Genomic DNA, 16,384 nt, shown 5'->3' on the forward strand with positions numbered 1-16,384 from the left:
GATGCTAGATACCACTAGTGCAATTCTAAATTTTAAAAATTCCTTAAGAGCTATGACTAACTAGACTGTACTAGTAAAGACAACCTAAACGACCTTGGGATGTTTATCAGATAAATCGATGAAATGGCACTTGTGAATCTGTCAAAGTTTTCAACCATGCATACCATACATAATGACCGCCTCAGTCACTGTTCCTTTTTGCCCCTATTCTCTCTTCTTTCCATGTAGGTCTGTATATCTCCTTATCCCAACTACCACCTTAATATCTGGCAATATCTGTGGATTAGATAGAATGTTGAACGGCAACCCTTAAAAAAAATATTATATTTTAAAAAGCACCTTTGAAGACTTTCTAGATTCTGAAGAAAAAGAGGGGGTACCAGGGAAAACTCATGTTGGTGACCTTACAGGTCCCTGAGTATAGGAATTCCATTTCCTAGATGAGCAAAAAGCTCATCTCCAAGTCCTAGCTCTAATCAGAGTCACTCTCTAGTTGGTTGGGAGTCCTCATCTGACTTTAATTAGACACAGTCAGCCTGGGGTTGGGGTTCTTTGAACCATTCTTAGCTGTGCAAGTTGTTTACTTCACCTCTTTGAGTCTCAATTCCCTGATTTATAAAATAAAGTACTAGACTTCCTCTGGACTTTAATTCAGCACGGATTCTTAGACACATTGCTTACTGAGGAGGAAAGCAATTTAAAACAAAATGGGGGGTGCCTGGGTAGCTCAGTGGGTTAAAGCCTCTGCCTTCGGCTCAGGTCATGATCCCAGGGTCCTGGGATCGAGCCCCGGATCAGGCTCTCTGCTCAGCCGGGAGCCTGCTTCCTCCTCTCTCTCTCTACTTGTGATTTCTGTCAAATAAATAAATAAAATCTTTATAAAAAAAAAATAGGTACATAGTCCCTCTAAATTCAATGAGTAGAAGAGACTTTTTTCCACATGGCATAAATCAGGGTAACGTAATCTTTACCTTTTAGGGGTGTAGTCTTCTTTGGAATGCCAAATTCTGAATCTGAATCAGAGTTGATAGGCTCTACTTTTTTCTGTTTAGGGGCTCTCTTGGGCTTAGCAGTTGTATCTGAAGATGGTTTGCCTAGTAAGCAAATTTCCATTTCATAAATCAATGTAATATATTTACCAACAAACCACACTCAGTGAATCCTGTAACAATGGAATTTCTTACTGCTGATCTGAAATTGAGTAGCCTTAAATAACAAAATGGTTTCTTTCACTTGGTGCCAGTATAAAGGCAAATAATTTCTCATAGATGACAAAATGTTTTATTTAATTATGAATAATTTGTCTTTTGATATTTCAAGTGAGATTATTTTAAGCAAAGGCCATTATAGTGAACCAAGCAGTAACTTTTTAAAAGCAGTAGTAAAACTACAGGATAGTCATGACAAAAAAGTAACATATTTGACATTAATTACAACTCAAGTATAATCACATTAAGTCCTAACTTCTAAAATGTTTTAGAGGAAAACAGACACACACATTTTTATAGGGCCCTTAAATACCATGAACAGAAGCTGATTCGCTTCCACCCAAAAGCTGAAATCCAGACATGGCACTTTTATATGGAAAAAAATATGAAGGTTCCAGGTAAGTACACAATAAACCCAAAGGCCTTTGTTTTTATGAATTTTGTTTTTAAAATAGACCTTTTTTTCAGATTTACAGTCTATGAGAAAACTGTGATAAATCAGTATTTACTTGTGCGATTAGTAAAACCTACTTTGGGGGAAGAAAAAAGCATTACACTAACCAGACTTTTCTATTTAAAACAAACAGGCTAATTATATGGAAATGTATTCCCAGGCCCAATCTGAGATGCTAGGGTGAAGGCCCCTCATTCGAACGGCAAGTGGCAGTGATAGCCACAGATTTTGTGGCTTCCCCCTAAGTCCTTATGACTAAATGTACTACCAGAGCCACATGGCAGGCAGTTCCTAGCACGAGTATAGGCTTGATATAGCCATGTGTTCCAGAAACCACCTTTTTTCTTCATTAGAGTTTGCAGGCTTGCAGTGTTAGGCAGCACTTAAAACTCTACCACGCAAATTCAAGTCAGGTTATCTGAGTACTATGAGTTTTTTGCTATAATCCACTGGAGCTACAGAATTTAACTTGTACAGTAATATATGTAATTTGGAGTTAATATAGATGACCTCCCAGAGGGATGGAATGCATCCTCTTCTTGAAGTGGTATTTGTAGTTTTAGAAGAGGCTAGAGGAAAACTGAGGGCTTCAACTATTTCACACGGGGATCACCCACGCAACTGACACAGGGCTAGTTCAACTGCTGGTGAAATAAGCAAATAGGACAGGTGGTGTATGCTAGCCTTTTAGCTAATACTCCTCTCGAATTCATTAGGTTAAAGAGAAGTAGAGGAGCTTGATGAAGGAAACAGGTTGATACGTTCAAAGAAGTAATACAGCTCCCAGGTTTTCAGGGTGGTTACAAAATGCTCACATGAAGACAATTTTAAAAAAAGATGCATGAAGGGAAAGTAGGGCCTGTCTCATGAGCTCCCCAGAAGCAAAGCAGAGACTCAAGTACAAGTATTTATTTAGGAAGTAAAAAAAAAGTTTAAAAATGAGATGTGAAGACAGAAACCTGTCATCCCTCTGAGGGCTTATCTCTGAGCTTCTCTTACCATAAGCAATTCCTGAGTTACTGTAAAACACATATCCCAGAGTTAGCCTATCCGAGAGGCAAAAGCACTAATGTATTTGTAAACCAGCTTTTCTCAATCACTGGTAAAGGGTGGCTGGGGTGGGAAATATGAACACTCCAACAGAGTAACAAAGTTCTAATGCAAAGAAATATAGATCCTGGTGTATTGAAGTGCTATGGGAAGAGTACCTGATGTGTTGGCCAGAGAAGCTTCTATAGCTCATTAGTTCATTTCTTACCATGGTCCTAGTGCAATCAAAATTAAGTTGGGATTTTTGTTGCTGTTCTGCTATATCTAATACATGTCTGAGTCTACAATGGTACTGTGTATTTTACATTTGTAAGGTACTGAAAAGATAGTCCATACTGTATGTTTATTTACTTGCTGTGTAAGGAACACCTATCTTTTTAAACACAAAGCACTAATACTAACCTCCTTCAAAATTACCAGGAGTATGTATGTACCTTGATACTAATAACAGATTCATTAATTAAGTCAAATCAACTTGTATTTATGGACAACCTAAGGTTGTGGATAAGAATGAAGCTCTATGACACAAAAAGAACCTCCGCTGAACTGACCAATCATTCCAAATGAGGCATTAAGATATGTCCTACATAGATAACAACGGCTACTAGCAAGACAAAATTTTAATCTATTTTATAACCTAACAACTACAGGAGACCTTACTAGAAAGTTATCTTCAGTATCAATGAATGGGATTATTTTATAATTACAACAGCTTTAGAATGAGATCTTATACACATTTTAATAATTACCTCATATGGTTAGAAAACAAGAGGAAGTCTCCTTACATGCGTTTATAGTATTTTCTATTGAAGTCCAAGTGCAGTTTCAAATTATATTAAATTTTCTTTAATATCAACTTTGTATTATTTATGCAATGTTTAACAACATTAAATAAGTACATACCCTTTTTAGCAGCTACAGTTTTACTTGGAACCTTATCTGTTTGTTTCAGACCAAATGATGGTGAAAATACAGAGGCAGAATCTTCTTCATTACTGTCAAATTTAGCTGAATCTAAAAATTACAAAGTTTTTAGGTAAAGAGATTTTATAAGGACCACTTAATAGTTAAATTTTGATTCTTTGTACTGATGACTTCTCTTTAGCTAGAGAATTGAGCTTATGAATTTCTACTTTGTGATCATACAGTCCATAATAAACAGCTGAAAGCAAAAAAATAGCAATGTCATATTTCACGTTAACTCTATTTTAAAACAATATAGAAATGCATAAAGTAATAAAAATTCTTAATAGTCCCAAATGTTCATCATTTAAAATATAAATGACCAACTCAAAAATAAGGATTTATTTTAAAATGGAATACTAAAAAGTTCTCACTGTGATTATTGTAATATCTACACATCTAACACTATTAACCATTTCAGGAAGATCAGTAATAATGTTCAGAGCTGAGAATACTAACAACTTTAAATCATTAAAGGTCAGTTTAAAAGGCAGGTAGGCTTACTTTCAGTTTACTTTTACACTCAATTAACTAAGCAGTTCCTCCCTCCCTTTCTCCCTCCGTCCCTCCCTCTGTCAAATGAAAACAGGGACTCTCAAAATATCGACTTGGATGTGATAGGTTTTTGTTTCTGTTTTTGTTTTAAGATTTTACTTATTTATTTGAGAGAGAGAGAACAAGAGTGAGGGAGCATGAGAGGGTAAGGTCAGAGGGAGAAGCAGACCCCCGCTGAGCAGGATGCCTGATGCAGGACTCAATTCTGGGACTCCAGGATCAAGACCTGAGCTGAAGACAGTCGCTCAACCAACTAAGCCACCCAGGCGCCCTGGATGTGATAGTTTTATACAAATGTTTTGACATGCTGTCAAAAATGCCTATCTATATTCACAGAACATATACAAGATCTAGGTCTGTCTGCATGCGCGCGCGCGTGTGTGTGTGTACAAGACTGTTAAGTCTACATAGATTGTTTTGACCTTAAAAATTTCACACACAGGGTGCCTGGGTGGCTCAGTGGGTTAAAGCCTCTGCCTTTGGCCCAGGTCCTGATCCCAGGGTCCTGGGATTGAGTCCCGCATAGGGTTCTCTGCTCAGCAGGGAGCCTGCTTCTCCGTCTCTCTCTGCCTGGCTCTCTGCCTACTTGTGATCTCTGTCAAATAAATAAAATCTTTAAAAAAAATTTTTGCACACAAAAATATAGGGAATAGAAAGCATATACCCCAATTAAATTTGCTTCAGTGAAGGGTTCAGTCTTTAAGTTACTACAGTTTAACATTACAAATCTGAATATTAGTCCCTGTAGTTTTTAAAAAACCGTCACATATATACTCGTATTGCCATGAAAATCAAATTTCATGTCCCAATATTTCTTTCTCTTTTTCTTTATTAAAACATTATATTCACATCCATACACTTCATACACACATCTACCTGCTCACCTAAATGGTTCCATATTGCCTATCTGACCAAGTAACAGGTACTTACCTCAGGAAAAGTAAATAAACTTTATTATGATGAGGGAAATGTACAAAAACAATTTCTACTTATAAAAAGTCCAGAGCAATAACATAGTAACCAATGAAAGACCAAATGGGCATACCATCTTCTGACTTCTGAGAGTACGAAGGAAATGAGAAGAGATTCCCAAAATCTTGACTTTTTTTGTCATGTGAAGATTTTCTATCAGAAAGAAAAATTTAAACAACCACAATATAATTTAAACAACCACAATTATAATTCTCTTTGTTAAAGACAGGGCAATCAAATTCTTTTTTTCTGTCTCATATGCACAGGTGTGCACACATACACACAGAGAGACACCAGAAAAGCCAATGATTTAATGTAAGAGAATGGAAGTTGAACGAAAGTTATTCAAAATACCGCTACATTACATTTTATGATTAACAGAACTGTTCCAGAATTCAACATCAGTAAATCATTGCCAAAAACCTAAGGAGACTGTCTGAATCTCTGTCAAAGTCATCAGTAATCCTATTTCTGATCCTAGACTGCATATGATAAAACACTTCTTTAAACAGATAATAAAGCACTTCCTTTAAAAATCTGAAATAAGCTGTTGGGATGAGCAATGCATGTTATATGCAATAATGAAGAAAAAACACTACAACAAAACTTATGATGTACTGTCTGTTGACTAACTGAACATAATAAAAAAATTTTAAAAAATAAAATTTGAAATAGCTCACAAACTTCACATTCTACACATTACCGTTTAATACTCTCTAGTAATAATAATAATAATAAATGAAAAATCAATCAAGGCCAAAGTTAAGGAAAAAAATTAAACCTCCCAGTTGTAAAGTTTTAGTGACTTCTCCAAACCATGTTGTCGGACTATGTCCCATAGGCCTACTGTCTGTTTTTATAAACAAAGTTTTACTGGAACACAGCTGCCCTTGTTCATTTACATATTGTTTGTGGCTCCTTTCTTGCTAAAATGGCAACACTGAGTAGGGTGTTGTGTATACAAGATAGTTAAGTATACATAGACTTAGTACTTAGTTAAGTCTACATAGACAGAGACCATATGGCCTGTAAAGCCTGAAATATTTTCTGTAGAGCCCTTTATGAGGAAAAAAAAAACCTGGCAGTCCATGCTATGAGATATAGCAACAGTTCAGTAAACAGCTGCAGTATTACCCAGTCTTTTTCCTTTGTGAAGAGGACCTTACCTCGAATGATGGTAAATTCTTAGACACAGCTTACCAGGAGATCTTTTAATAGATGTCTAAATAACTAACTGCACCACATAACTGAATAGTAGTTGCTTCCTTACTTACTCTGGAGTAGCTTTTGATTTGCCTGGTGAAAATGTATATTCATCTTTATCTAGGCCATCTGAAGGAATAAATTCATCTTCCCCATCATTTGTTATAGGAGATGCTTTAACTTTCAACTCCTCTAAATCATTATTATCATCATCATCATCAGCATCATCATCCTCTTCCTCTGAGAAATCAAATGTGTACTTAGGCCTTTCCGCTAGGAGAAAAATAAAAGCGAAGGTTAAACTCAAATCCAACTTTATCTACGTGACATACTATGAATAATCATTTGAAAAATATTCCAGCTATCTCTAACACAAGAGAAAAAAGAAAAAGACAAGCATTTAGGGTTGGGGGGGACTGGGGGGGGGGAGGCCAAAAACTTTGTGGCCTCAATTACTTTGGTAATGTTAAGTGTTCATCCTGGACTATGAGAGGAGAACATAAATGAGATTATTAGGGTGCTGTTTGTCATACTTAAATATTAACTCAGAAATAGTGGTGAATATAGGCCATTGTAAAAGTGATTACTAAGATTTCCCATTTCTACAATGATAAAAGACCAATTTTACTAGTCTTAGTGCTAAACTTCCTTTTAACCTCTTGCATAAAAACTTCTATCTTGTATTCAGTTTCACTAAGAAATGACAGACAGTAATTCTTCAGATGAATGAGAATAAAGTTAAGACCTGAGCATATTACTAAAACAATAATTTAATATAAAGCATAAAATGGTACCAACTATGGGGGAGGCACATTGGTATAATGCAAATAACTTTTATAATTTCTAGCATATATTATGGAATAAAATTTTTAAAACATTTGGGTGCTATGTAATTTTATACTTCATTTTAGATGTATGAAAAGGCCTAATTACAATTTTGAAGCACTTAATAAATTAATTTTCACATAACTTATTACTCATGTTAATTCACCTACATTGTACTATCTATGCACACTGGGAAAAGAAAGTAAATCACTGGTGATTAGAGAACCAAAGAATTTAAGGCCTGACATATAATCTAAAAAGTATCTTCCAGAGGTAAAATAACCATAATATGGTATCATTCATTTTAAGTAAATTAGGGCTTAATAAAATTTGAGAAGAAATCGATAAAACAGGACACTCAATTTTTAAGTACTTGCAGACTTCAAATTAATGAATATTCAGAAAGGATAAAACTGGGTACTTAACAATATAGAATAACAAAATGGTATCTTTATCCTAACTCTAGCACTGCAGTTATATAAATTTATGTGATGTGCATGGAATCAGACTCCTAAAGTAGGAGGAAATTTTTCATGGGGGGGGGAAATGAAACAAACAAAACTACAAAGCACTTCTATTGATATATCACTGTTAGTTTAACCAAGGTACATTTTTACCAAACATCTTCAAACTATGGAGGGAATATAACCCAAACATTCTAATAAAAATCAATAAGAAAAATCGTTCTAAAGTGAATCAAGTTATGTCTAACACTGCTAAAAACCTTATTCTGTAAAGCAATTTTGTCTTCATGAGCTGTAACTTCTGAAATACTAACAATTTAGTACTTCAATAGCATCGATAATACTACTAACTTATATGAGTAATATTAACTTGGTCCAACTATAATATACAATAGAATAAATATAAAATGTATCAAAATACCAGCTGCTCTCCTAAGTAAAGAATCTCTTGGAATAACCACAGGTTCTGTTTCTTCCAGGTCACTTTCTGACTTGGATTCATCATCTGACCAAGGATTCCGTTTCTTCACTTTCTTTGCACTGGATTTACCAGAGGATGTAGGTGTTTTTCTCACCCTGGTGCCTAAAAACAAAACAATAAAATATGTATCAATACTTGTACAAAGATCATTAGTAAAAATAAAACTTAATAATGAAAGGTTAATTATAAAATAACAAATGTCCATGAAAATTGAGAAATTACATTAACCATTAGAAGAAAAAACAGTTTAAGGGAGAAAAAAAAATAACCTAGTAATGCCCTGTACATATATATTTTTCTCTCACAAAAAACTTTATAACAATTCCTCACCAGGTTCCTTTTTTTCCCTTTTGGGTTTGGGACCTTTATTTACAGGAGCTGACGAGATCAATGCCTCTTCTCCAGTACCCTCTACCGGTGTTCCACTAAATTCTTCATCAAATTCTACTTTTACCGCTGTGGTATCAAGATCACCCTACACATTAAACAAATAAGCAAATAAATAACCAGAAATAAAAATAAAAATTAACGCCATACATTTTAGAGATATAATTCCAGCCATAGGTCACTTCTTGATATAACTAAAAAAACAATAAAATGTGATTCACTGAGGTCCAAACAGGACTTTGATCAGACCATGTTTTACTTTATTATCTATAGCAAATGATACTGCTTACCACTCTAATACTCTGCTACACTCTATGAGATGACAGCTACTTAAAAGAAAATGTAAAAAATAAGAAGGCAGCTTTTGATTAGCAAAGGGACTTTCACACCAATAGGAAAATACACCAAAGTGTACCTGCAAAATAAGCTCCTATAGTTCAGGCCTCTACATACTAGAAAAACATCAGATTATTGAAGGAAGATAAGCAAACATATCATGCACTGCTAGGCATTAGTCAAAGTCTCCCTACCCTCAGATTATTAAAAGAGAAAGACACAAGGGCAAGTCATTACAATACAAATAACAAATATGGAGGGAGGTGTAAAAGTAACCCGTAGGGAGACATGAGCAACTCTGCCCAAAGCAGGGTTAAGGGAAGATTCCACAGAGAAGGGGCCCTTCTAATTGGGTTTTGAAAAGAATCATGTATGTTTGATAGCTGAAGAAAGGAAAGGAAGAAAGAGCATCCCAGGCAAAAACACAAGAGGCATGATAGCCACATAGTATTTAGGGAATTACAAACAGTCTGCTAGGATTTGAGGAAAGAAAAAGAGGGAAGAGTAGCCACAGAGAAACACAAGGAGGTATGCAGTTGCTAAATCACTGAACACCAGAATCTGGATGTAGTCAGTGGGGAGTCACTGAAAACTTTTAAGCATCTGTGCAATAATCAGACTCATTTTTGGAAATACCACTTGGGTAATAAGAGACTAGACAGAGATGAATGAAGTGGGAAAAAAGTAGAAGTCATGATAAAATCACTAGAGACAGGAAGACTAATTAAGAGGAACACTTCCGTCAAAGAAAACTTATGGAATTCTAAGATAATATCACTGGGGATGAAATTAAGAGGGTGGATTTTGGAATTGCTTCATAGGCAATCAATAGGATTTATTTACTGATTAAATGACGAAGTCCCAGGTTCTGGACTTGTTAAGTGATGGCTGATAAGACACAGAGGGGGAAGAGGTTTTGAAATAAGGATAATGGGCTCAGCTTCAGATATGTGAAGTTTGGGCACTGGGCATTCAGGTGGCTTTATTACCCTGGCCCTCCTGAAAATGTTACGGCTTGGGGCATAGATTTAGGAGTCATCAGTGTGAGTGAAAAAATGGCATAGATGAGATTACTTGAGACTATGTAAGGTAAAGAGAAGAGTGCTAAGAACAGACATCAACTGACAAGAAGAGAAGTCATTTCCTGAGGAACCTGTGTGTGGTAGGAAGCTAGGTAAGAGGGAAATAGTATAGATGTCAGTTTATCACAACAGTGGAAGCGAGAGATCTCTCTGGCATCACAATGCTTTCAAGTATTAGTTCAGAGAACTCTCCAACCTCTCCAACTCTGAGGCTCGTTTCCCAAGATCTAATTAGACTATTGGACATATCTACATATCTCCTGGGTTCTAAAATCAAACTGCCTAGAAAAATCTGCCTCTTTCAGACTAGCATGCCTCCTCTTTCCTCACTATGATCAGCCCTCTCAGTGTTTCCTTCTTCTGCCTAACTCTTGCCCAACCTGCTAGAGGCCAAGTAAGTCCCATACTTCTAAATCATGAACAGCACCAGTCAATGTCAATGACATAAGAGGTGCTTGGTAAATTTTTTTAACTAACAGTAATGACAAATAAATAGTTAAAAAAAAATCACTTTGAAAACCACACAGACCCTTTTCTGCTAATTAGACTTCTTGAATTTGTCATAATGTAGAACTAAAGTTTTATTTTTAAGCTGACACACTTTTTTGGTTGCTGTTCCATGATTGTAAGTAGAATGCTGCTAAATAAAGTATTTCTCTCATTTAAAAAACAGAATCAACTAGGGGCGCCTGGGTGGCTCAGTGGGTTAAAGTCCCTGCTTTCGGCTCAGGTCATGATTACAGGGTCCTGGGATCAAGCCCCGCATCCGGCTCTCTGCTCAGCCGGGAGCCTGCTTCCTCCTCTCTCTCTGCCTGCCTCTCTACGTACTTGTGATCTCTGTCAAATAAATAAATAAAAATCTAAAAAACAACAACAAACCAGAATTAACTAACTCTTTACGTATATGTGGATTCCTGACTTACATTTTCTTTCTGTGGACCAACTGTTCTCAGAGAACAAATGATTTCCTATCACAGTGAAATATATTAGAAACAAAGCATGACTTAAGCACACAGTAAAATTAAAATATATATATACATCACTGCGAAGATGGACTCTACCAATGAGCTAAAACAAGAGATATGTCATACCTTTTTCTTCTTCAGCAACTTTTTGCTGGCATCTGCCTTCATAGCAGTAATTTCAGGAACTATTCTTCTCCCATAAGGTGAGGGCATTGTCTCTTCCAGTTGAAGTTTCTTCACCTTAGGTTTGCCAACTTTACCTTTTATTGCTTTTCCTGCCATTCCAGCCAGAATATCCTCCCGTTCTTGTGCTTCCACTTTCTGAAATATAATCATAAAGGGGGCAAGGGGAAGAGGGTGGATGCAAAAACAACTCATTAGAAAAGAGACCCCCTACTGCATAAGAAGTTTAAAGTACTATCATTCATTAATGAATAAACCTTTCCTTTCAACCGATCTAATCTAAAATAAACGTTAAAAAAGTTATAAGTTAAAAGATCTGGGTTGTAGTCCCAAGGCTGTCTAACTAGTTTCTCATTTGTAAAACAAGGAGGTAGTAACAAAAAGACCTACATGGTCCCTTCTAACTCTAAGATCCTATGACAAATTGGGCAATTTGAGAAAAAGTTCATATTTTCTTTCTCTACCTTTTTAGAAAAATGGAATTCTACCTGGAAAAAACTAAATTATTAAAAAAAAGCAAAAAAACTTAAAATTTCTCTGTTATAAACCTAAAGACACTATCATTCTACTTTGTAAAAATCAGATATATTTTGTTCTTACCTCTTTGAGGGAAGAGACTGAATCAATAAGCTATTCTGAAATTAGGAAAACTTAACTGATAGAAAGTAACAGAATTCAATTTATTCTAAATTCCAGCTCCATATAGCTTTTTACATTCATCTATTCCAGACAGAGCATTTCTTTATAACTTCATATAGCTAGAAGTTTACTCCTAACGTGGCTTATAAACATATTAACCTTTACAGAGTTAAAAGAAACTGAAATAATTAAAGAAGAATTTTCTTATTTCATAAACATTATTTTTCCATATATACTTTAATGGAGACTTAACCTACATCCAGTTCTTCAACAAATGCTGCTAAGTCTTCTTTCCAAAGATCTGAAGGAGATTTTCTTTTAAGATCATTGACCTCTCGCCCCTATAATAAGAAAGCAGTATAATTTAAACATTCGGTAACTTAATAATACATAAAAGGTAAATCAAAATGCTTCTTTTTGGAAAAAGAAAAAGAAATGGATAATACTGAAATAGTTTCAAATTATTTAACCCACAAAAGTTCATACTTTTGCATCTCTCTGTTTAATCAGTTCTTCAACTTTTTCTTTAGTAAGAGACCACAGAGACATATTTAAAATATAATTAAAATCGGGGCCTGAAGGAGTTCCTGAATCAGAGGAACTATCATCATGCTGGTTTTGTGTTTCTTCCTCTTCTGCTGCCTGTAAAAAATAACAAACTTTATATTAAAGTGCTGTATGGTAACAAATCAATGGCTGAATTTTACTGAATACTGAGTTAAAAATTTCATAAATGCTATACTCTTAGTACTCTTATCTTAAGGGTGATTGGGGATTTTTTAGATTATCTGCAGGATGACCTATAAAAAAATGATTTCCTATAAAAAGTTTTCTAAAAATACACAATAGTAAGTCTTCAAAAGGAATGAGTATATTCACTCCCCATTTATCTAGGAATCTGATGAAAAATTAACTGCTTTGCCCAGGCACTAAGTCATGAAATGAGAAGATACCACATATCTGGAAATTAAAAGAGTAGAACTAATGTTTAATCACTGCATCTTGTCAGACTTTTATATTGGTGAGTGAATGAACAATTTGAAACCCAAAATAAGTATCACTTATCGAGAATGTTTTACAGTTGTAATATAAATATGGTAAGGTACGGCCACTCATTAAGTATGATTTCTTAATAAAAAATTCTCTAAAGCAAGAATACTCATGTACATACAAAAAGTTCAATTAGGAATTTAATTCCTCTTCTAAGTTAGAAGAGGAATTGTGAGGAGTATTCTAAAATTATATTTATAAGGCTTTTTTTCCTCAAAAAGATCACAATAAAAAATCCTCTTATGCTAGCGTTAAATTTCAAAATCCAGTCAATTTAATAGAAGTTCTTATAGGTGACATCACCTCTAAGATGTTTAAAGTAACAAGAGCCATTAAATAAAACTGCATTTAAATTATTTAAGGCACTCAGATCATTAAAAATGACTGAGTTAACCATGACACTCCACAAAACAAAAAGTTCACTTTTGGTAGCCAAAAAAGAAAAAAATTGTTTTCAGTTTAAAATTTTCAGTAAAATAATGTGTATATATATGAAGTAAAGTTTAGTGTACTTTAGAAGGGATAAAAATAGAAATTGCAAAGCAACATGCTTCATTACATAAACAAAACTATGAATTCAATTAAGCAACAATAGCCAAATAAGAAATGCTGTTGCTGAGTTGATCAATGATTAATAAGTACCTAGACAAACAGTATTTACAACAAATTAGTCAATTCTACCATTTTTAAAAATTCTTCATGAAACAGTGTGTTTCTTTGGAATATTTAAGTTGTTACCCTACTATTAAAATATTATTAAGGTGTCATAAAATCCTGTTTAGATCCACAGTTTAGTAATCTATTTGATCTAGATTTTGAGGACACCCAAAGTATCATTAACAAACACTCAATGAATATATGTGTATCATCATTGTTTAACATGAAGATAACTAAGGATATTTTCAGAAATCAAGAAAAATTTTAAGTTCCACAGACAGAATTCTATTATGTTTAAAAAAAAAAAAAACTCTAATCTCATAATTATCTCCTTTATAAATTCTCTCTTCTCCAAATCTACACAATAGGACACTCTTATAAGAGCAGCTCCTTTTATTACCTTAACTCCCAAAGTGAACACATGGTCAAGATGCTGAGAAATTTTTGATGGTGACAATGAAATTTTTGAAACCAACCACTAGGTTTTTTCCCATAAAGTCTACTTCCACTGGAAGGGCATTCTCAATCCCTACACACCTTTACCTTTTAAAACTAGGCATTAAATTAACTAGTTTACTAGTTAATATTTTTTAAGATATAGTTTAAACCAACAATCATACAGAAGGGCAAGCAGTGTATAAACCGTAATTTGGGATTCAAAAATGCAGTAAAATACATTAAAAGAAAAGCAAAGTGCTTGGATCATCTTAATTTTGAATACTCCCCATCCTGTCCCACCCCATTTTCCCCAAACAATAAATAAGTCTATTATCTTAATATGTAATTATTAAATATATAATTTCTTCTAATTTTACTTGCTCTAATATCTGGCATTCTACTGACCAAAATTTTAAAAAGTTTAAATAATATTAAAAAAGCATGTCAATGTAGTTGATAAAAAATATGGAAAACACTGTGGGTTTAGAATTCACAAATGTAAGGAAGTTTGAAGTGTCAGTTTAAGTTATGTCATATAATCATAACTGTATTTTTTAAGGATAATAACATTATCAGTATGATAATATACACATTCTAATTAAGTAAAAAATTAGTCATCTCCATAATTTTCTTCCTTTTGTACATTTGTGTTCTCAATCACAATGTTGTATTGTTTTAAATTTTTCTTTAATTATACACAATAGCAAGAAATTCTTGAGAAGACTCTCAAAGTTTCAATATTCCATTCACTGAATTAATACTAGTCCTTTATGATCCGAAATGGACAATTTAATTAATAAAACATCAGACTTTTAATCTGAAGTTCCAGGGTTTAACTCTCTAGTCAAAGATCTAAGCACAGGGCAGAGCACATACTTGGTGCTCAATAACACTATAATATTAAACATTTTGTCTCTAGTCTTCCCAGCATAAACCAAAACCAGACGAAGTGAATGGTGACTGGATACCATACTATCACCATAGTAAGACCAGTGTGAAATGATGTATGTGCTACCCAGTATCATTCCCAGATAGTACACATGCACCTCACAAAAACCACCACCACAAACAACACCCTTTAATGGCAGGCTCAGAAAAAAGGCCAACAAGACTGAGCTACCTTCTCACACCTGGAGTCATTTCTCCAGGCCCTGGTTGAGTCACACTGGCAAAGTGCTTTGTGGTGGGTGTGCACTGCAAATTCCTGTACTGTATCTGTTCTGTGGATAAACAGAAGACTTCAGTCTCCAAACAGACAACTCGGCACCTTTATAGCAGTACTAAATTTAAAATTTAGGGATTGGGTTTTTTGTTTGTTTTGGAATTTGCTTTTAAAAGCTTCTCTGAATGTCTTGTTCTGCAAATGATTACCTTTTCTTGTGCTTCTTTCCAGGCTTTCACTGGGTCAGATTCATAACCTCTCTGGACTAACATTTGAATCAAATCTTTCTTTGACCTATTCTCTATGTGAGGGAAAAATAAAGTTAGGATCAAGAAAAGAGATTCAATTTGTATTTGTTTATATTCTACTGATAAAAATGTCTTCTATTAATAAAGATTTTTTTTTTCCATTTTAACTAACGTTTAATTTTTTAAAGATTGCATCTTACCTATAGTAATTTTTCCTTGTATCTTCTCTAAAATGAAACGGGCTTGATTGTTAAGCTTTGTGGACTCTGCTCCCAACATTCCTACAAGCCATTCCTTACGTAAACCATAGTAACTTAATCGTAAATCAAAGAATTCTTTCAAGATGTCTTGAACAGTTTCATACTTCTTGAGACATCCCATATGATCAAAGAGTACCTAATGAAAACACAGTTTTTGAAGATGACATAAATCTGTATTGGTACTTTTAACCTGTATGACATCTACAGTATTTAAAATAACTATAACACAGTTAAATGAACACATACCACCCCTAAAAGTTGTTAAACAGAACCAAAACAATTAAGTACATTTCGGTAAATATTCTTTTGGTAACTCTAAGAAACTGATAAATTCTCAGAACAATGAAAATATTTAAAATAATTTTGAAAATAAAAACAGGTCCTTTAAAAAAAAGGTTCTAGGGGCACCTGGGTGGCTCAGTGGGTTAAGCCTCTGCCTTCGGCTCAGATCATGGTCTCAGGGTCCTGGGACTGAGCCCCGCAACAGGCTCAGCTCAGCAGGGAGCCTGCTTCCCTCTCTCCCTCAGTTTGCCTTTCTGCCTATTTGTGATCTCTCTGTCAAATAAATAAATAAAATCTTTAATTAAAAAAAAAAGGTTCTAATTCAAAATGGCTATAAAACCACCTAAGAACATTTTTTTCAAACTAAAAACATTCTAAGTTTATAAACATTAAAGTTCTCTCTCCTCTATATACTCAATAGATGTATATTTGTCTCTGTTTATAATTACAATTCATTCAAACTTTCTCAATTTGGAGGAAAATTTTACTTCTTCTCTATCCTTTTTCTCCTTTTTTCTAT

General features: G+C 34.3%; 1 protein-coding gene across 2 annotated transcripts in view; it reads right to left on the reverse strand.

The window, feature by feature from the left end:
* TOP2B (DNA topoisomerase II beta) overlaps positions 1 to 16,384 on the reverse strand; it is a 57,808-nt gene that overhangs the window by 2,193 nt on the left and 39,231 nt on the right. For both annotated transcript variants that reach the window (XM_045088977.1, XM_045088976.1), the window contains exons 24-34: positions 15,523 to 15,718; positions 15,284 to 15,375; positions 12,254 to 12,409; positions 12,025 to 12,108; positions 11,072 to 11,266; positions 8,506 to 8,650; positions 8,116 to 8,277; positions 6,477 to 6,678; positions 5,276 to 5,355; positions 3,616 to 3,726; positions 972 to 1,094 (exon numbers count right to left, since the gene is read on the reverse strand). In XM_045088977.1, the coding sequence (XP_044944912.1) occupies positions 972 to 1,094; positions 3,616 to 3,726; positions 5,276 to 5,355; positions 6,477 to 6,678; positions 8,116 to 8,277; positions 8,506 to 8,650; positions 11,072 to 11,266; positions 12,025 to 12,108; positions 12,254 to 12,409; positions 15,284 to 15,375; positions 15,523 to 15,718 (1,546 nt within the window). The remainder of the gene's footprint in view (positions 1 to 971; positions 1,095 to 3,615; positions 3,727 to 5,275; positions 5,356 to 6,476; positions 6,679 to 8,115; positions 8,278 to 8,505; positions 8,651 to 11,071; positions 11,267 to 12,024; positions 12,109 to 12,253; positions 12,410 to 15,283; positions 15,376 to 15,522; positions 15,719 to 16,384) is intronic.

The sequence above is a fragment of the Mustela putorius genome, unplaced genomic scaffold (assembly GCF_011764305.1).
Source record: "Mustela putorius furo isolate JIRA1106 unplaced genomic scaffold, ASM1176430v1.1 tig00003834_pilon_pilon_pilon, whole genome shotgun sequence".
NCBI lineage: Eukaryota > Metazoa > Chordata > Mammalia > Carnivora > Mustelidae > Mustela > Mustela putorius.